The 22930-nt window shown below is 37.1% G+C and overlaps 1 protein-coding gene across 4 annotated transcripts in view; it reads left to right on the top strand.

Annotated features, from left to right (window-relative positions):
* Positions 1-22930, top strand: part of ADGRB3 (adhesion G protein-coupled receptor B3) — a 722049-nt gene that overhangs the window by 337990 nt on the left and 361129 nt on the right. For all 4 annotated transcript variants that reach the window (XM_073905165.1, XM_073905166.1, XM_073905164.1 and 1 more), the window contains one exon: positions 13152-13346. In XM_073905165.1, the coding sequence (XP_073761266.1) occupies positions 13152-13346 (195 nt within the window). The remainder of the gene's footprint in view (positions 1-13151; positions 13347-22930) is intronic.

Genomic DNA, 22930 nt, shown 5'->3' on the forward strand with positions numbered 1-22930 from the left:
TGATTCAGCCCTATGAGAGTTTCAGATTATATATGAGTCCTAGGTGCTGGATGCTAAGATTATAAAGCCCTCTTGGAGATACTGACAAGACCCCCTCCCAACAAGCAGTGATGATATACCTAGCCCCCAGCAGTGAGTTGGTACTATTTTGACTGCTCTGGCCTTATGGACTAGAAAAACTGTAAGTCTAGGATGTGTCTAAGAAATATGTAGTTTATACCAGGTTTTGGAAGTAAGAGGAAACAGGTAACTTTTCAAAAACTGAAACTCCTAGTCTGAGCCATAAACAGAAGGAATTAATATGAAAAGTAGCATGAGATGATCCAGCATCATTGACTTGCCTCAGGGCCCCACCCTAAGAGAAACACACTCTAAATTAGTTTGTCGCAACTCTTTCACAAACCAGCAGCTTGGCCTCCCAAACAATAAATGCATCTCACTGAATATGAGTTGACAATAATGACAAATATCATTAGGGAGAATCAGCAGATCAGGATCATTAGCAATGCAAGAAATAAAAATAATAGAAAATATGAAAGAAATGATAACATTTGTTTAAAGTAATTTAAGAGATTAAAAAAGAACAGAAAGAACAATTAAAAATGGAAGAATATGAAAAAGATTAAATGGAACCTCTATAAATGGAAAATGTTGTCATTAAAATTAATGAAGAGACCAAAGAGCCAATTAGATACAATTGAAGAAAAAATTAGTAATCTGGAATTTAGGCCTAGAAAAAGATCACTCAGAAGCCAGAACAGATCAAGAAATGAAAAATAAGAAAGAGAACTTAGAAAATGAAGAATAGAATGAGAAAGTTTAGTGTGTATCTAATAGAAATATATTCCAAAAAGAGACTACAACGAATTGTGGGAGAGGCAGCATTCTCTGCCAAATTTTTTTATAAAGTTGAAGACTGATAAGATACTGAGATGATTGAAAAATTACCAACTGAATAAAAGCAAATCCAAATAAATGTAATCTGCATTATACTAAAGACAAAAAGAAAAGAATTTGAAGCTACAGCAACAACAACAGAAAAGAAGGGGGGGTGGTAATTTACAAAAGATTAGCTATTTAAATAACAGCCTTTGCACTTGCAACAAATAGGGCACTAAACTATTATGAAAATGCTACGGGGGAGATAAAAGCATGCTTATCTAAAAGATCAATTGAAAGTGAGTATAACTCTAAAAAAAAAAACTAAGACTAAGATTGAAAAAGTTAGCATTCACAGAACCCTACCAAAATAATCACTTATAGATTAGGAAAAAGGAAAGTACACTCTCAAAGAAGATAATTTAAGAAGCCATGGTTAAGAAGCAATTGTGAATAGACTGGTTAAAAATTATTACTAGTTTAGCTGTGAATTGTGTACGACTGTTGAATCACAGACCTGTATCTCTGACACAAATAATACATTATATGTTTAAAAAAAAAAAAAGAAGATAGCAGGAAGGGAAAAATGAAGGGGGTGGGAATCGGAGGGGGAGACGAACCATGAGAGACTATGGACTCTGAGAAACAAACTGAGGGTTCTAAAGGGGAGGGGGTGGGGGGATGGGTTAGCCTGGTGATGGGTATTAAGGAGGGCACGTTCTGCGTGGAGCACCGGGTGTTATACGCAAACAATGAATCATGGAACACTACATCAAAAACTAATGATGTAATGTATGGTGATTAACATAACAATAAAATTTAAAAATGTAAAATGAAAAAAGTATTACTAGTTTAAAAAAATCAATAATAACAATAATAATAGTAAACATTAATTTGAGGAATTCAAAAGCAAAGTGGATTAAATTCCTAAGTAGCAATAAAGATGGAAGAGTAAGACTGAAATAATCACTAACTGAATAGAAATAATGGGCGAATAGGGTTGGGGTGGATACAATGAGATAAAGGGAGATGAAATACTAGAAATGTAGGTTAGGGTTGTATTTGGATGGATTTGTAAATCAAACAATGGAGAGTACATCTGACTTAATATAAAAATGGATGGATTTTTCTGGGCAGTTACTTTTGTTTGTTTTTTGAGCAGAGAAATGACATGTTCAGAGTTGAAAAAGTAGGATAGTTTAGCATGGGACACTCAGTGATACCTGTTGGGAGACTACTGTAATGACTATGATGAGGTACTGAAAACCTGGACCAGCATGCATCTCTTGCCTGTAGGTAAAAAGCACAGATGTGAGAAACAGTACATAGCTAGTATTCAGAGGACTTAGAAATTGAAGATGGGAAGATAAGAAGGGCTAACAGTCACTGAGTATCTACTTTTATTCTCATCTTTGTATTAATCCTTCATAACAACCATATAATGACATTTGTTTCTTTTCACAGACAAATCAGATAATCCTAGGGAAATGAGAATTTGTCCCGTGACCTATGTAATAAATAGAAGAACCACAATTTAAATCCAGGTTTTGTGACTCCAGCTGTTCTTTAAGCTTAATATACTAGTAAGATTCCCAGGGACAATGCTTAGTAGATAATTGTTGAGTTTAATTTGCAACATAGAGAATTGTGGGTTTCAAATTAGATTTCATACTTCTGATTTTGAAAAGAAACAGAAAGAAGACAATAGTTGAAAGGAAAGGAGCAGTATTTAAATAAGATATACTATGTCAGGCTGTATTTTTGTGAGAGGGAAAGATTGAGGAGGATTGGATGGGATTCGAGATCATAGAGATAACCATAGCATTCAATAATAAAATCGTAGAGATAAAAACAAAAGAAGGGAGGTGTAGTGCAAGTAAAGGACAGTTTGAAATAGAGAACAGGTAAGGTGAGCAAGCCCAATCTGAACTCTACTTCTTCATCCAGAAAAGAGAAAAAATAGTCCAGGAGTTAAACATGGATTGGTCATTCTTGAAATAGAAAGCAAAAGGGTAGGCTTTAGGTACTGAGAGAAACTTCCACAGTCCACTTGTGTTGTGGAAGGAAGATCAAGAACCTGGAATTGTTTTTCAACTAAATATGTTCTGGATGGCAATCTGTCTCAACTGAACACTCTTTATAAATGCTGCCAACAGTCTACACTCATGTGTGCAAATATTACAAGGTATTTGTTCTGGGTGTTTTCCACAGACAGTGCCAGGAAGGATACTAATTAGTGCCAATTGTGAGAGCTGGTAGTGTGATGGGGCACCTGTCTGCAAAGGGCTGGACTGAGAACAACTCATTTCATAGAAGCCTGCTAAGCAGCTGTCAGATGGCAACGAAGTTAATTTACTACCAACTTGGGCCGCATTTGATGCTGACCCAGGCATGAAAGACTGCCTTTCCTAGCTCTGATTAGTTAAGCCATCCACTGCCTTCTGTACTATTTTTATTGCAGATAGAATACATGTCTAAATGTTTTATTCCTCAAGATTTAAGTCAGTGTCATGTTTTTTGTTTGAGGGGAAGGACGCGTTAGATCTGTGCAAGTAAAATCCCTCACAGACAGAAGTAGGGGTTGCCAAAATAATAGAGCTGATCTGAAGTAGTTGGATGATGTTTACCTTGGCAACTGTTGCTTGCATTCTATTCCTAATGGAGAACATTCAAATGCTCTGCAGCTCTGAGTATCACAGCTGTGGTTTGCACTGCCAGCACAAAACTGAAGACTGTTTTATGACTTTTTTTTTTTTTAGGTAGACCCCATTAATTTCATTTCTCTTTGCAGCTTTCCTCACACTGTGTCTACCGTACAGGACACTTTTCAGGCCAGAAGCTGTCCTGTCTCTTTAAGTCAGAAACTTTATTTATTTCATTCTGTTCAATACCAATGTTTTCAATGTTTTGTATGTTGATAAGCTAGGACCACTTCCAAGTGTGCCTAACTTAATCCTATGATCTAACATAAACCTAGAAGGACATTGACATATTCGTTCATTCATTTAATTCATTTATTCAATATACTGAGAACTAGGTGCAGGGAATAGAACATTGAAAAAAAAAAAAGACGTCTTTCTTCACAAGGCTTATATTCTAATGAAAGAGGCAGGAAAACATATAAGCCAAGAGACAGATACACAATGGTTGGTAAGGTTGAGCACAGTGAAGAAGGGTAAATTGATTGAGAATGACAAGGATACCATTTTTTGTCGGGAGTCAGGTAAGACCTCTCTGAGGAAATGACAAAAAACAAACGAACAAACAAAAACATGTGGATCTCTGTGGGAAGACTCTTCCAGGCCAAAGGAAAAGCAAGTTCAAGGGCCCTGAGATGGGCATGTACTTAATGTTATATAATGAATGAGGGGAAAAGTGTTGAAAGTCTCCAGGAAATAGATCATGTAGGGCACACAGCCTGTGATGAAGCAAGCTTTCTTGTAGGCGGTAGCTTGTGCTCACTCTCTTAAGCTTGCCTGGGTTCATTTGAAGTTAAAAATAAGAAAAGAAAAGAAAAGAAAAAAGATTAAAAAGAAATTTTAACCCTATAGGCATATTTTTTAAATCTTACAGGAGACATGGTAAACTGAGTCTCTGATGGGTTCAATGACATAAATAATAAGTTGAAACATTTAAATAAAAATCTAGGCAGGTCTGGCTCCAAAGCCCTTTCCACTGTATTACATCACAAACGTATAGTTAGGACATCATAACTGAATACACTGTAACAAACTTTCACTCTACTATATTGTAAGGCTGTGAATAAGGCACAGAACCTGCCCTCAAGATTCAGAAAGACATATAGGCAAACATAGTTCAGTGTGATAGCGTGATGTATAAGAGAGCACAGGGAATGAACCCATTAACTCTGTTTAGATATTTAGGAAAACCAGGAATAAATCTGAGTGGTGTATAAACATGGGCTAACGTAAGGGAGGAGGGTGAAATATCCAGTGCAAAAACATCAAGTTATGGAACACATGACCTGAACAGAAAATTGCAATAGTTATCAGTAGCACGACTGGAGTTCAACTTGGTAGTACATTATCTTCTTGGCAAACCAGCTGCCTTTTACTGTGAGGGTCAGTGTCCTTTCTGATTGGCCAGTGCTATGTCTGTATCATGGTTAAATATATTAATGTCAATCCACAACAAGGTCCATTGAGATTTTAGAGATATGCAAGGGCTAGCTCATTATGCTATCCAGTCCTTGGGGCTTTAGTCAATGGTCAGTGGCTGCCATTGAGGGGAGACGGGGAGAGTCATGAAAGAAGAAAATAGGAAGAAATAAAATGTCTAAATGTGTTATGTTTTTTAGCATATCATAATGGAAATGGCGCACATCTCTGAAGATGTTTATTTTATGAAAATATTTTTAGACAGGGTTTTAGAGGCTAAAGAAAAGTATCATCTGAAGTGTCGAGATAATTTGTAACATTTTTTTTCAAAAAAATTCATAACTTTTGGATTAGTACAGATTGATTGCATACTTTAAGGGATTTGTTGGCACATTTCTTAATGGGAAATTGATAATTACAGTAATTATACATTAACCTTTCTATTTCAATAATTTCTGGTGGGTTAGTTGTTCATTATTTCATACCCTTTTTTAAAATTTAATTTTATCACAAATTTAGCAGTAGGATGATAAAGATTGACCTTTTAGTAAACAAGTAAAAATATAATGGATCATTGCTATCTCTTTACCTTTTCTTACCTTGCTGGTATACCACATTGTAAAATACTGTTCTTCTCTTGAACTGGGAGATAAGGAAATATGAAAATTGGTGGCAGATTTCTCTGGCCGTCAAACTAATATAAGCTTTGCATCTTAATTGTTCATTGTGCTGCTTAAGATTTCGCTGACAGGTTTTTTTGGTTGTTTTGTTTTATTGTTGTTTGTTTATTTTTTAAATAAAGCTAATGTAATCTAGCTTCCAGCCATGTCATAGTACATCTCTAAAATTTAGAGATATTTTCTTAAGCTAAAATGTTTTCATGAAAACTTTTTCTGTTATATAAAGATGTGTTTGTTTTAAGAGGGAAGGCAAAAATTATTAAGTTCAGCTTATTAAATAAAACTGGATTTTTTTTGTTTTAATTCCAGTATAGTTAATGTACAGTTTTATGTTAGTTTCAGGTGCACAATATAGTGATTCAACAATTCTATGCATTGCTGAGTGCTCATCATGATGAGTGTACTCTCAATACCCTTCACCTATTTCAGCCATCCCCTGCCTACCTCCCATCTGATAACCATCAATTTTTTCTCTATAGCTAAGGGTTTGTTTTTCAGTTTGTCTCTTTTCTGATTTTTTTTTATTTTGTTCCTTAAATTCCATGTATGAGTAAAATCATATAGTATTTGTCTATTTCTGACTGCCTTATTTCATTTAGCATCATACTCTCTAGATCCATCCATGTTGTTGCTAATGGCAAGTAATATTCCATTGTATAAACATACCACATCTTTATCCATTCATCTATCAATGGACACTTGGGATGCTTCCATAATTTGGCTATTGAAAATAATGTTGCAGTAAACATAAAGATGAATATATCCTTTTAAATTAGTGTTTTTGTATTCTTTGGGTAAATACCCAGTAGTGCAATTACTGAATCATAGGTTATTTCTACTTTATTACTTTTTAAGATTTATTATTATTATTATTTTTGAGAGAGAGAGAGAACAAGTGGGAGGGGAACAGGGAGGGAGAAATAAAATCTCAAGCAGACTCCATGCTGAGTGTGGAGCCCAACACAGGGCTCAATCTCAGGACCCTGGGATCAGGACCTGAGCTGAAACCAAGAGTCGGATGCTTAACTAACTCAGCCAGCCACGCACCCAGGGTATTTCTATTTTAAAATTTTTGAGGAAACTCCGAACTGTTTTCCATAGTGGCTGCCCTGTTTGCATTGCCATTGCCACCAACAGTGCATCTGTGCCCCTTTTCTCCACATCCTCGCCAACATTTATTGTTGCTTGTGGTTTTTATTTTAGCCATTCTGACAGATGTGAAGTGATACCTCATTGTGGTTTTGATTTGCATTTCCCTGATGATGAGTGATGTTGGTATCTTTTCTGTCTATTGGCCATCTGTATGTCTTCAATATCTGTTCATGTCTTCACCACATTTTTAATTGGATTATTTGTTTTTTTGCTGTTGAGTTGTATAAATTCTTTATATATTTTGGGTACTAATCCTTTATCAGATATGTTACCTGCAGATATCTTCTCCCATTCACTAGGTTGTATTTTAGTTTTGTTGATTTGTTTCCTATGCTGTGTAGAAGCTTTTTATTTTGGTATAGTCCCAATAATTTATTTTTGCTTTTGTCTCCCTTGTTTCAAGAGACTTATCTAGAAAAAAGCTGCAACATCTGACGTCGGAGAAATTACTGCCTTTGTCTTTTCTAAGATCTTATGGTTTCAGGTCTCACATTTAGGTCTTTCATCCATTTTGACTTTATTTTTGTCTTTGAAGTAAGAAAATACCCCAGTTTCATTCTTTTGCATGTAGTTGCCCAGTTTTCCGAACACCATTTGTTGAAGAGGCTGTCTTTTCCTCAGTGCATATTCTTGCCTCCTTTGTCGAGGAATAATTGACCATATAATCCTGGGTTTATTTCTGGGCTCTCTGTTCAGTTCCATTGATATGTGTCTGTTTTTGTGTCAGTACCAAACTGTTTTGATTGCTATAGCTTTCTAATATATCTTGAAATCTGGAATTGTGATACCTCTGGTTTTGTTCTTCTTTTTCAAGATTGCTTTGGCTTTCTTATGTGCCTCCATATAAATTTTAGGATTATTCATTCTAGTCTCTGAAAAAATGCTGTTGGTATGTTGATAGGGGTTGCATTAAATCTGTAGACTGCTTTGGATAGTATGGATATTTTAACAATATTTGTTCTTCCAATCCATGAGCATGGAATATGTTTCCATTTGTGTCATCTTTAATTTCTTTCATCAGTGTTTTATGCTTTTCAGAGTACAGGTCTTTCACCTCCTTGGTTCAATTTATTTCTAGATATTTTTTTTTTATTTTGGGTGCAATTATAAATAGGATTGTTTTCTTAATTTCTCTTTCTACTACTACATTATTAGTGTATAGAAATTCAATGGATTTCCCATGACCTCACTGAATTAATTTATCATTTTTAGTAGCTTTTTGGTGGAGTCTTTAGGGTCTTCTATTTACAATGTCATGTCATCTACAAATAGTGAAAGTTTTACTTCTTTCTTACCAATTTGGATGTCTTTTCTTTTTCTTTTGTGTTGTTTGATTGCTGTGGCTAAGACTTCCAGTATTATGTTAAATAAAATTAGTGAGAGTGGACATCCTTGTTTTGTTCCTGACCTTAGAGGGAAATCTCTCAATTTTTCACTATTGAATATGATGTTAGCTGTGGGTTTTCAAATATGGCCTTTATTATGTTGAGGTATGTTCCCTTCAACTGTGTTGTTGAGGGTTTTTATTATGACTGAATGTTATACTTTGTCAGATGCTTTTTCTGCATCCATTGAAATGATCATGTGGTTTTTATCCTTTCTCTTTTGATGTGATGTATCCTGTTGATTGATTTGTGAATATTGAATCATGCATGCATCTCTAGAATAAATCCCACTTGATTCTTTTCAGTTTATTGTTGGATTTGGTTAGCTAATGTTTTCTTGAGGATTTTTGTGCGTATGTTCATCAGAGATATTGGCCTGTAGTTCTCTTTTTTTGTAGCGTCTTTATTTGGTTTAGGTATCAGATTAATCCTGGCCTCATAGAGTGAATTTGGAAGTTTTCCTTCCTTTACCATTTTTTGGAATAGTTTGAGAAGAATAGGTATTAACCCTTCCTTAAATGCTTGGTAGCATTCACCTGTGAAGTCATCTGGTTCTGGACTTTTGTTCGTTGGGAGGTTTTGTTTTGTTTTGTTTTTTGTTTTTTTTTCCTAATCCAATTTCATTGCTGATAATTGGTCTGTTCAAATTTTCTATTTCTTTCTGATTCAGTTTGGGGAGTTTATATTATTCTATTAATTTATCTATTTCTTCTAGCTTGTCTGTGTTTTGACATATATTTTTATAATATTCTTTTATAATCCTTTGTACTTCTGTAGTGTCATTTTTTATTTTTCCTCTTTCATTTCTGTTTTTGTTCATTTGAGTCCTCTCTTTCCTCCTGCCCTTTTTTTGTGAGTCTGGCTAAAAGTTTATCAGTTTTGTTGATCTTTTCAAGAACCAGCTCCTGGTTTCATCGATCTGTTCTATTGGGTTTGTTGTTGTTGTTGTTTTAGTTTCTATTTCATTTATTTCAGAACTCATCAGGTTCTGTTTGTTTTTCTTTTTCTAGTTCCCTTAGGTGTAAGATTAGGTTGTATATTTGAGATTTTTCTTGCTTCTTGAGGTACACCTGTATTGCTCTAAATGTCCCTTTTAGAACAGCTTTTGCTGTATCCCAAAGACTTTGGACCATTTTGTTTTCATTTTCATTTGTCTCCATCTATTTTTTATTTCCTCTTTGGTTTCTTGGTTGACCCCTTCATTGTTGGGTAGCATGTTATTTAACCTCCATGTATTTGTGTTCTTTCCAGATTTTTCTTGTGGTTTATTTCTAGTTTCTAGTTTCGTGGTGTTGTGATACATGGTATGACTTCAATTTCAATCTTTTTGAATTTGTTGAGATTTGTTTTGTGGCCTAATATGGGATCTCTTTTGGAGAATGTTTCATGTGTAATAGGAAAGAATGTATATTCTGCTGTTTTAGGATGGAATTTTCTGAGTATATGTTAGAAAGTTCAGACCAATGTGTGATTCAAAGCCATTGTTTACTTGTTAGTTTTCTGTTTGGATGATCTGCCCACTGATGTAAGAGGGTGTTAAAGTCCTCTACTTTTATTATATTACTATCAATTACTTCCTTTATGTGTTTTTAGCTGCTTTATATATTTGGGTGCTCCCATGATGAGTGCACAATATTTACAATTTGTTATATCTTCTTGTTGGATTGTTCCCTTTATAATTATACAGTGTTCTTCTTTGTCTCTTGTTACAGTCTTTGTTTTAAAGTCTATTTTGTCTGATATAAGTATTGCTACCTGGCTTTCTTTTCACTGCCATTTCCATGAAAAATGTTTTTCCATTCCTTCATATTCAATCTGCATGTGTGTTTAGGTCTGAAATGAGTCTCTTATCAGCAGCATATAGATGGGTCTTGCTTTTTTATCCATTCCATCACCCTGTGTCTTTTGATTGGAGTGTTTAGTCCATTTGCATTCCAAGTGATTATTGACAGATATGTACTTACTGCCCTTTTCTTACTTGTTTTATATGGTTGTTGTTTTAGTTCTCCTCTGTTCCTTTCTTCTCTTGCTCTCTTCTTTTACACTTTGGTGGCTTTCTTCAGTGATATACTTGGGTTCCTTTCTCTCTTTCTTTTTTGTATATCTATTACTGGTTTTTAATTTGTGGTTACCATAAGGTTTGTATATAACATCTTCTGCATATAACAACCTCTATTAAGTGAACTGAAGTTAAGTTAAATTAAGTGAACTTAAGTGAACCATTCTTTACTTCTCTCCCTTCCACATTTTAGGTAAATGATGTCATCTTTACATCCTTTTATTTTGTGAATCCTTGACTGGTTTTTATAGATATACTTATTTTTACTACTTTTCTGTTTCCTACTTTTCTTATTCTTGCTTATGGTCTTTCCTTTTCACTCAGAGTCCCCTTTAACATTACTTGTAGGGCGCTTTCATGGTCATGAATTCCTTTAGCTTTTGTTTGTCTGAGAGTACTAGCAATAGTATTCTATACTAGCAATACTTATATCAGACAAAATAGACTTTATCTCTTCTTCTATTCTGAATCATAGCTTTGCTGAATAGTGTATTCTTGGCTGCTGTTTTTTGTTTATTTGTTTGATTTGTTTTGTTTTTTCTTTCAGCACTGATTATTTCATTCCATTCCCTTCTGGCCAGCAAACATTCTGCTGAAAAGTCAGCTTATAGCCTCATGGTGTTTCCCTTGTATGTAACTTTCCTTTTCTCTTGCTACTGTTAAAATTCTCTCTTGATCACTACTTTTTGCCCTTTTAATTACTGTGTCTTGGTGTGGACTTCCTTAAGTTGATTTTGTTGGGGGCTCTCTGTGCCTCCTGGACCTAGATTTCTGTTTCCTTCCCCAGATATGGGAAGTTTTCAGCTATTATTTCTTCAAATAAATTTTCTGTTCCCTTTTTCTCTCCCTTTTTTCCTCCTGGAATCCCTATAATGTGAACATTATTATGTTTAATGGTGTTGCTGAAATCCCTAGGTCTATTTTCATTTTTTATCAATTTTTTTCTCTTTCCTCTTCAGCCTGATTGTTTTCCATTACTCTATCCTGCAGGTCACTGATCCATTCTTCTGCTTCCTCTAGTCTACTATTTATTCCATCTTTTTATTTCATTTACTGAGTTCTTCATCACGAATTGGTTCTTTTTTCTGTTTTCTATTTCTTTGTTGCATATCTCACTAAGATTTGCCACTCGTTTCTCAAGTCTCATGAGTATCTTTTTGACCATTACTTTAAATTCTCTATAAGCATATTACTTATCTCCATTTCATTTAAGTCTCTTGCTTTGATTTTGTCCTGTTGCTTTTTTGGGGACATATTCCTCTATCTCATTTTGTCTAACTCTCTGTGTCTATTTCTGTGTATTTAGAAAGTTAACTACTTCTCCTCTTAAAAGTAGTGGCCTTATGTAGAAGAGGTCCTATAGTGCCCTGCAGTGCAGTGTCTTTCGTTTACTAGAATCTGGAGCTTCAGGTGTATCTCCTATGTGTGTTGTGTGTACCCTGTTGTTGTGGCTGAACCACTTTTGCCTCAGTCCCATCATCTGCAATGGTTCTCTTACCTGTTGTGGGCAGGCTTTGGTCTGGTGTGGATAGTGGGCCAGGCTGGGGCCACCTTGGGCTTAAGTTGATTCAGACCAGGCACTTGCCAGAGATGCAGCAGCACTGAGCTGCAGGAGAATGTGGGTGCGGGGCATGTGGTGCCAGGAAGTTTCATGCTTGTGGGAGGGAACCTGCAGCTGCTGGGGACCAAGGCAGGCTGGGTTGGACAGGGTGCATCTACAGAAGTGTGCAGGTAGAATGCCTTGTGTCAGCGAGGTTTGTGTGGTTCTGCTATGGGAGGGGACCTGGAGTGAAGGCCTGGCTGGAGGAGAATGCATGGCTGTGGTGTGCTGTCAGCAAGTTGGGTAATGAGTATTATGCTGGAGCTGTTTCCTGAAGGTGGGTGTATATTTAGGTGGGACAAGGGAGGGAAATGGAGCCTGTCAGCTCCTTTGTTCGTGGAGAAGTCTTCCAGTTATCCCTAACCCTCCAGCACAAGCTCTGAGATTAGTATACAAATTTTTCTCCCTCCCATGTATCCCAGACATTTTCAGACTGACTGTTACTTCTATGCTGTATCTCCATGGGGCTGTTTGTTGAGTTATCTCTTTAAGGGCAGGAACTCGGTTTCCTCTCACCCTCCTGGCTCTCCTGCTTATTTAAAGTTCCAGGTTTTAAGGCTGCTGATGGTAAGAACTCACAAAATTTGGCTCCTCTGGTTTTCAAAACCAAATATTATGGGGATTCATCTTCCCTGTGTGTGCTCCCCTGGTGTGACAATCTGTTTCTCCCTCCCTTCTTTGACTGTAGCTCCCTCCCCCTCTCCCACCTGCATCTCTACCCTTCCTATCCTCTTTAATGTGGCCTCTTCTCTACATTTAGCTGTGGAGAGTTTGTTCTGCCAGTCTTTGGGTCATTTTTCATCTATTTACACTTATGTGGATGTTAGCTAGTTGTATTCAAGTGACAAGGTGAGCTTAGGGTCCTCCTACTCCACCATCTTTCCTGGAAGTTAGAAAAATGGATATTTTGAAATATTTTTAATCTCCGGTCTCTGATCACATCTTCCTGAATCATCTCACTTGTTTATCACCTGCAAAAGTATTTTTTTATTTTTACTTCAATTAAAAACCCAAATTAGTACAAACTTTTCCCAATGTGTTCAATTGTGTGTTCTGAGTACTAGAAAAGGTAAGTCTGTCATGCCTGCCAAAGTGTATACACTCATTAGTTTTTGCATACTGGACGTTTATCCATTTGAGTGTCAGATACACAAAATTTACAATTTTGTAAATGCTATTTTAGAGTTGACTCTGCAATTTTAAATAAATTTGATGAAAATATGTAGATTAATAGTAATGAAGATTCTGATGTTTGTTCTGTTCTTTTGACCATAACAGATCAAAGAACACCTTGCTAAGGGGCAACGAATGTTGGCAGGTGATGGAATGTCCCAGGTGACCAAGACATTGCTGGATTTAACTCAGAGGAAAAATTTCTATGCAGGTGATCTTCTGATGTCTGTGGAAATTCTCAGAAATGTGACAGACACGTTTAAAAGGGCAAGTTACATCCCTGCATCTGATGGTGTCCAGGTAAGAGAGATAATCCCCTGAACAAAAAGACTAGTGAAGATGCATTGGGGTTTTGGCCCTGAGAAGCCAGTGCTGCAGCCCTTTGGAGGCATTCTGGCTTGGAGGGAGAGAGCACTTATTCCTGCAGGGGACATATTCAGGTTGTGCTTAGTGTGAGCTCTGGAAATGACCTCAATTCCCTTAGTCATTGTACACCTCAGTGTCCCCAACCATAAAATGCACATAACACACCTCAAGGAGATACTGAATGAGAATGTGTATAAAGTGTTTTGAGCCCTCAGATAAAAGGCACAATAGCAAATTCAAGGTTGTATTATGGATATTTTATTCCCACATTTAATATCACCATCTTGCCATAAGAGACTCTTAAAAGTACATTAGGCATAATGAAAGCACATTAACTATAACATGCAAAGAAGATATAGTTTAAGTTTTGTTGGGGTTTTGCTATCAGAAGGGGGAAGGCCATATTTAATTTTGTGGAACCATTGCCTGAAAATATTGGGCAAATAGAGAATTGTTCTGGATAGGAAAAAAAGAAATTCAATAACTCCTCACAGTATGTTTTTCTTGTCATGGAAGACTTCTAGAGCAAAATCATTTATTTCTATACTAAAGTTTAAGTACTCACCCAATTTCAGTATTGCCTTTGCCATTAAAGCACAGCTTGTTGCATGGCAAACAAAGCACGTTTAATGCAACTCCTGCTTGCATTTCAAATTAACACCTTTTTTGCTATAGGCTAAAATGTACTCCTGCCAAGAATGCTGAGTTGATTTCTGCATTTCCAGCATAATGCTCTTCCTGTATCTCCCCATAAAGTTCATTAAAATAAGGTTTTGGCAAAACTCCCAGATCAGGTAGTTTTCTTTCAGCCTACTCTTCATTTGGGAGTTTTATTTGCATTTCACACGGAGAATGCAGAGGGCTTTTGTTTTGTTTTGTTTTGTTTGTTTTGTTTTGCTTTGTTTTGTTTTAATCAGCTATTGAGGGAAGGAGGAAAAGAAGACTTTTTGAAATCATGGAATCGTTCATAAATGATATTAATGCCCTGATTTGTATAGAGGTACATATGTTACTTAAATTATATGCATATACTGCTGAAAGTAACTGAAATGAGAATTATTGGTGCTGCATTTTATATTATATCACCAGTGTCCAAGAATACAGTTTTAATTGTAAAAATATGTGGGATGGAAGATTACTGTCATTTGAGCATTTCAAGAATTCTTTTTTACAAAGAATGAAACGGTTTTCCAGTTTTAAAAACTTGATAAAGTAAGCCAAGCCGATATTTTCCCCATAGTTCTGAGATACTTCTGTCCATTAGAATTTACATTAAAAAATAACATCCTAAGTCCTTGATGCAAAATACAAGTTGTAATTTCAAAAAAACCTTAGACGCTTATGTTCACAGTTGAAACATCAGGTAGAATGATGAACTACATAATCTCTAGGACCTCCTTTAACCCTCAAGAGTGTAGAGCTTTAACATTTTTAGATGCTGAAACTGAAGAAATTAAGATTAACAGGTTATACTGGGAACATATTTTGATTGAGTTACTCATTAGAGTGCGTTGACTCAATGAACAATTAGTTTAACCAAAGGCTTAGTCATGGGAATATTAGCTGGTTTGACTTAAACAGAGCAGTTTGGCTGATTATTTTGTTGTCATTTCAACATAGTCAGAAATTTCCACCCCACTCTTTTATTAATCCTCCACACTACACAAAATTCTCAGCATGTTGGTGTCCCAGTCATCCCTTCACAAGTAAGAGCGGTTTTTTTCTATTTCATTGTCTTTACTGGTATCTTTTCAGGCCCCTGGAATGCCCTCCTCTTTTGGAATTCCTTCTTCTTCCATCTCTGTCTGTCAAAATCTTTAGCCTGGATCTAGCAAGACTTTCTGAATGCCAGACCAGCAAGCCCCAAACTCCATCTAAAAATGATCTTTCTCTTTTCTGAAATCCCAGACAACTTTACACCTCTTTTATTCTACTTTCCATCACTTTATAGAAACATTTTATATATATTTATCATCTTTACTTGATTATAAACTCTGGTTTGTAACCTTAGTCAACGTTGCCTGTACCTTACTTAAACTTCAATCTTCTATTTCCAAGGGCTCTGGTCATTTCTGATTGGCTAGCACATCAGGATTAATATGGGGATAAACTGAACTTATCTTGAATTGCAAATTTTCTTGCATATTGTACTTCCCTTTGTAGAATTAGGGGTCCTTAGGCTGGAATTATAATGTTATCTTGACTTTTCCTTCTTTTACTTTTTTATAGGCTATGCCTACACAGTATCTTTTCTATCCTTTCTTTCCTCTCTTTTCCCACTGCTCTTATCCTAATTTAGCCTTTAATTGCCTCAGCCTACATTATTTCCATGGCCTCTTTCCTTTAATCCTCCCTCAGATCTTTACCTAAATCTCTTTCATCTTGTACATCATAGTCCTATTACTTATCCTAGTACAGCTCTGATTATGTCACTTCTTAGATCAGCAACCTTCACTGGAGCTCCAAGCCCCCTGAATGACAGCCCAAAGTCTTTATGTTGTCTTCTAGTACACTCCACAGTATGTAGGTTACCTACCTTTACAGCCAAATGCATGTTAGTCCTCCTCTTCACAGACTGGTGTCAAATTAATTACTTACTGCTTCTTTTTTTTAATTAATTTATTTATTTTAGAGTGAGGGGAGGGGCAGAGGGAGAGAATCTTTCAAGCAGATTCTCTGCTGAGCACAGAGCCCAACATGGGGCTTGATCCCATAACCCATGAGACCATGGCCTGAGTCAAAACCAAGAATTGGACACTTAATCCACTGAACCACACAGGCACCCCACCACTTCCTGCTTCTTGAATACACTGTATGTTCTTAGCTCTTGGTCTTTGCCTCCTCTGTGCTCTTATACTGGCTTGGTCTCTCCCAGTCTTCTAAGGTAATTTCTTGGTACTCTGGGCCTCTGAATTCTAATAGCACTTTCTCTCCTGCATCTCTTTATATCTCGTATTATTATCACTCATTAGTAAATCTTGAAAAAGAAGACATTTTCCTGATCCATCTTTGGATCCCAGCCAACCTCCAGAACACCCTCGTTCTCAAACAAGATTTAACATAGAATCTTAACAACAAAATTAATAATTACATAGGTACCACTAAGATTTTTTCACTTCTTTTTTTTAAAACTGGGAAGTGAACAAAGAAAGATTAAGCAAAATGGTTTAAAAAGAATGCATCCTTTTCAATGTACTTATGTGCAATGCATTTTAGTTAAAATGCCTAGTAATGCTGGATTCACTAAAAGATTGATTTGGTGCATTGATGAAAGTGAGCTAGAATAGCTACAACCTATTAAAGTTGGGGAGAAAATAAAATGTAGTTGTGTGTCTTGGAATGATAAAGCATAGTAATAGTTTTTTTTTTTGGAAACTGTAGAAAAGATATTCCAAAAGTCTTTTCCCTTCTGATACATCCCTTTCCAAACCCTGGGGCTTTGTCGTATCTCTAAGTTTCTTTCCTATTAGTTCTCTATGTAGTTTATCCTTCCTGTTTCCAATCTGATGCAAGTTCCTTCCAGATCCAGCTCAAAAATACCTTCTACTCAAAAGTCTTCTCATCAAATCCCAAGAAGAATTCAAATTTTTCCTAATTGCCTGGCCTTTTGAAACCTTGTAAATATCTCTACTTCTAGCATATTTCTTACATAACATTGTAACATCTCTCATAATATCCTAATTATTTGTTTCTAGGTATGTTTTCAGCAATAAATTTTAAACTTGTTGAGAGATGATTATGTCTTGAAGCATAGTAGACACTCCAATATTTGTTGAAGTAATTAATAAATGAATATGAATAACATAGTAATTTGGGGGAAATTTACATTGTTCACACACACACACACACACACACACACACACACACACATAAAATTCTGAACATCCAATTTAGAGAGAGAAAGGGAAAGAGAGGAAAATGCATCCATTTACCTTTTTTTCACCCCTGGGAAAATTTGTAGTAAGACTCATTCTATCAATAGAAGATTGAATTTGCAACACACACACTGGAACTTTAAGACTTGACAGAATTAAATCAGACACATGCAGGTTGAAATTCCATCTTGTCTAATAACTATCTTGGTGTCTTCAAACGCATTACTTAATATTTCTATATCTTATTTCTTCATATCTAAATAAATAAAGAAGACATAGTAGTATGGTCTATTCTCATTATTCATGGTAGTTATATTATGTAAAGTTGCAGCAAACACTAAATAAATGAATACTGAGCCATTTCCTCCTAGGGAAAATACAGGATGAGGTTCCTTTGAGAATCTGTTCATACCATTTTCATGAACCAATTAATACATGACCTTGTTTTATGTGGTTATTGTTAAAAGACATTGTTTTTAAGATATATGGTTAATCATTAATATTGAACTCACGGCCAAGACACTATAATTCATGCCAGAAAAAGTTTTCCTAATACATATGTTTTTTTCTCTAAGGCACATGATGGTCTTTTTGAGTTTAAGAATACTAGATAGTCCTTTAGCACTATGCTGTGAGACATTTTAAACAGTGAAATCACCAATAAAAAGCACACAATAAAGGGAAAAAAAACAAAAAACAACCTGAGCATTAAATTGGCCATAAACAAACAAAAAACAACCTGAGCATTAAATTGGCCATGAAAAGGAACTTGTTTACAGTATGTGAACTGAAACAAAAAGTCAGAGCATTGCCATGTTTGGCCTCAGCTGGGTACATGTGCATTGGGTGATTCAGATGTTTTCCACTCTGCACATGTCCATGAATGACCAATGTGCCAATGCACATATGTACTTTGGTATCTCTCTTACAAAGAGAGGAAGGCCAGATGTTCCTCATGGCACCATCTGGGGAAGTATGGGCACTTTTTTTTTTAATCACTTATTACAGAGGAGAAGGGTAGAGAATGTGTCAAGGAAAATAGGAGTCCAAAAAGAAGCATTAGTCCTTAAGGTCAACATTGCAAGGCCATTTTAAAGATAGGGAGCAAGTGGACGTAGAGAATGGCTTACATCAATAACCAGGATTTCTAGCTCAGTGGGAACCAAATTGTGAACAGGACCACAACTCCCAACTGGCAATCACTCCAAGTCATAAACGGCTCCTATTTTCAATGCTTAGCAGCCTGGGAGGATTTCCTATGATTTCTCTGTGGCAGAGAGAGCCCTGTACAACAACAGCTCTTTCTAGGTAGTATTTAAACCTCACCCTTATTATAAAGGTGAAAATAAGAAATTCAGTGCCAAATGATTTCCTTAAATGGATGAGATATTAAGCAATAAATCTTGCTTCCCAAATCAACATGATTAAATCCTACCAAGAACAAACTTTAGAAGATGGCTGCTGGCTGAGGTAAACTCACAATCTGCACAGGAGAGTGCAAAGTATGTGCAACAATCAGGTAGGAAGAGGGAGGGAGGCTAAGAAGTTTTAAGAATATGTGTAATACTGCCTATAGACTGGTAAACGCCATGTATGTGTAAATAAATTTTTTCAGTTGGGTTTAAAAAAATATAGTAAAACATCTGATAGTTTTGTCCCTTTCAGAATTATTCATTATTTCCTTTGGAGTCAAGAAAATACTGAGATTTGCACTAGCAAAATATACAGGTAGTTTTCTATTGTGTTTCCACTTATTACCGAAGGTTTTCCTTTTATTTATTTATTTTTAAAGATTATTTATTTTAGAGAAAGAGAGAGTATCTGAGTGGGGGTGGCAGAGGGAAAGAGAATCTCAAGCCGACTCCCCACTGAGTACAGAGCCCAACTCGGGGCTCAATCTCATGACCCTGAGATCAGGACCTGGGCTGAAATCAAGAGTGGGATCCTTGGGCGCCTGGGTGGCTCAGTTGGTTAAGCAACTGCCTTCGGCTCAGGTCATGATCCCGGAGTCCCGGGATCGAGTCCCACATTGGGCTCCCTGCTCAGTAAGGGAGCCTGCTTCTCCCTCTGACCCTCCCCCCTCTCATGTACTCTCTCTCTCTCATTCTCTCTCTCTCAAATAAATAAATAAATCTTAAAAAAAAAAAAAGAGTGGGATACTTAAAAGACTGAGCCGCCCAGCGCCACTTGAAGATTTTTCTTTTAAAAAATTATTGGGGAATACATTGGTTTGCTAGAGCTGCCACAACAAATAACCACACAGTGGGTGGCTTAAGCAGTAGAACTTTATTTTCTCATAGTTCTGGAGATAGAAGTCCAAGATCAAGAGGTCGGCAGGTTTGGTTTCTCCCAAGGCCTCTCTCCTTAGCTTGCCTCTGGCTGCCTTCTCACTGTGTCCTCACAGAGCTTTTCTATCTGTGCGTGCATGCTCCCCATACCTCTGTGTGTCCTGATTTCCTCCTCTTACAAGGACTCTCATCAGATTGCCTTAGGCTCCACCTTAACAGCCTCATTATAACTTAATTAACTCTTGAAATGTTCTGTCTCCAAATATAGACACATTCTGAGGTACTTTGTTGAGGGGGTGGTTAGGGCTTCAACATTCAGATCTGGGGTGGACACGATCAGCCCATGATGGGGAATCTTGAAGGACTGTGAGAATTGCCCTTTAGCAAAGAGGCATGGGTCAGGCATCTTACATCTTGCACCTTACACAACAGGACCTACTACGGCTGCTTCCTGTAATGTTGCCAGGGGTAAATTTGGGATGTGTGCATGCTTCTTGCACCTGCTGGCCCTTTGATGTATCAGCCAGGCCTGCCCAAACTTTGGGAATAGATGGTTATAGCATTCCTTGCTTAAGAAGCAGCTCCTGTCTGAATTTGAGGATGATTTTGCCACACTGAGTTCTCTTTGTATAATTTGGCCTGCTCTGCCAGGCTACCTCTGGTTAATAATCCTTAGCATATTTAATCATATTAGTATAACTAACTTTTTCGCCTTTCCCTTTTAAACAAAGACTCTCGAGTAGTGCCCGTCTCATGCCTGAAGGCACTGAACATCCGATGGCTTCTTTTTTTTCACTTAGCCTCCCTCATCCACTGTACCTCAAAGCACACCCTCTCTGCTGCCTCCTGCTGGAGCCCTTGGTCCTGAACTTAGCCTGAAGAGACTGGTAGCATTGAGTCAAAAATCGCCCATCCAAGCTATTCAGAAACTCTACAGGTCAAACTGTCTTAAATCATGGCAGAGCAATGAGATTAGTGTGAAAGACAGCCAGTGTTCCTGGAATGATGTTCTGATGTCATTCTCAAAATGAGTCAGAGTTTCTGTGAGACCTGTGAGGCAGGTCTCAGAACCTGCCAGGGGGCATCCTGGATTATAGTCTCCTGCCTTCCTGAACCTTGATAGTTTCTCATTGTCAATGGCTAGTTGATGTGCTGCTTGAGTAGATATTCTAGATAAAAGATTTAAGCCACAGTGTCATGACTCTTTGTCCTAATTAGTTATGAGTTATTTTGTCTATTCACCTGTTACAAAAAAAAAATAAGTTCAAGTACTCTTTAGGGATGGTTAGTTTTTTAAAAAGTACGTTAGGACAAACCCAAGATTGTTTGTATAATAAGGTTTCTCAATTTCACTTATGTATGTTTTTTGGAATAGAAGACTAAGAAGTAGAGTCACAGCCAGGTCAGAGGAAGTTGGACATATGTTATTCATGTCTTTGTCTATAATCTGGGTGTGTTCATGGTTTTGTATCTCCCACATGCATATGTCGTTGGCCAAGTGCATAGAGGCTGAAAAAATTCATGAGATGTACCGAACTATGCCTTGAACCCTCTTTGGATTTTTACCCTTGTTAAATGCCTCGTCTTTCTCCTCTAGATTAATCTCCCCAGTGGAGTGTCTTCTTTCTGAATTTATTTTATTCTATCACCTTTAAATACTGCTTCTCTTTCTACCTTCTTATCTCCCATCTCTCTTACTTATTCCTCTTCCTATCTAGTCTGTCACCGGTGCTTTGACCTTGACTTCATCCCATTCAACTCTATTCCTAATTATCTTTTTTTTTCTCCCAAAGGCTCCAGTTTTCAACTAGAACTAATGAGTCACAAATATTTACCTTTTAAGATTCCAACTTGTAGTTAAAACAGCCCACTGGGCCTCTTCTCTTAGATATATTATAGACTCTTCATACACAAACTGAACAAAATGAAACTATCTTCTTTTGTAACACTGCTATTTCTTCTTTGGTATTTAGCGTGGCTGACTGCATCATCATTCTAAACTGCCTGAACTGGGAGCCAAAGACTGATCTTTGATGCTGTGCTCTCCCTCCTGTGCAGTCTGTCACCATGTCATATTGTTTCCCTAACCAAGCTAGCATCATCTCCAGCCTCAATAAGCAAGACAGACTCCTTTCTGACCTCCTTGTTTTCCCTCTCACTCTTCTGCATTTTGTCTTCCATTCAGCAGTCAAAGGCAGATCTTTTATTTCTAATGAAATTCATGTCATAGAACTACAGCCTGGGATCAAGGCCCCACTTTTTCTGACCTCTATCCTCTACATCTTGTGTTCATAGTCTCCCTCCTCTACCACATCCCTCCCCCTGTTTTAAGACCACACCAGCTCTACCAGCTTTCTCTCTGTTTTTTAAAACTTATCCTGGGGCGCCTGGGTGGCTCAGTCGTTAAGTGTGTGCCTTCGGCTCAAGTCATGATCCCAGGGTCCTGGATCGAGCCCCACATCAGGCTCCCTGCTCTGTGGGAAGCCTGCTTCTCCCACTCCCGTTCCCCCTGCTTGTGTTCCCTCTCTGGCTGTCTCTCTCTATCTCTGACTAATAAACAAAATCTTTAAAAACAAAACAAAACAAAACAAAAATCTTGTGCATACTGTCCCCTCTACCCTAGGAAGTTGTCATTTCTCTTCCCATTTTTCCTGGAACTCTCTTCCTCAGGTCTTCCCACGGCTGCCTCCTTCTTACCACTGTGTTCTATGCTCAAATGTCACCTCATTGGAAAGATGTTTCCTGCTGAACATTCAACCCAAAGCAATCTCGCATAAGCATGCACACACCCCTCCCCAACCCAGTTACTGTCTATTCCCATAAACTGTGTTATTTTTGTATCACCCCCTGAAATCATCTTATTTACTTATTTATTGCTTTCCAGTACCCATAACAGTGTAAGTTCCATGAGAGTAGGAGCCCTCATGTGCCTTGTTCACTGTGGTATTCGCAGCACTTACAACACTGCCAGGTATTTAGTAGGTGTTCAATAAATAAATAAGTAGATACATTCATGCTTCTCAAATATTTTCCATGTCTTCCCTCCCCTTTCCATTCTCAAATCCACTGTTGTCCTTTAGGTCTTTGTAATTGTTCTTTTGAACTATTGAAATACTTACCTACCGATGTAACTTTCCCCAGGCTTCTTCCTTGCCAAAGCCCACTGTGCTTTGCTGCCTGGGTTATATTTTTATAACTTTCTTTATGCTGTTCTTTTGCTTAACAGAGCAGCATTTCTATGACCATATGCATCCTGCAAAGGGTGGGATAGTGGTAGTTGTAGGACTGGGAAGGTTTGCTGTGTTTGCCAAAGAGTAAACTGTATTTTTGGAAGAGAAGGCCTCTTCATTGGTTG

Source organism: Callorhinus ursinus, unplaced genomic scaffold, assembly GCF_003265705.2.
Source record: "Callorhinus ursinus isolate GAN/ISIS: 27379988/994484 unplaced genomic scaffold, GSC_fseal_2.0 scaffold22, whole genome shotgun sequence".
Classification (NCBI taxonomy): Eukaryota; Metazoa; Chordata; class Mammalia; order Carnivora; family Otariidae; genus Callorhinus; species Callorhinus ursinus.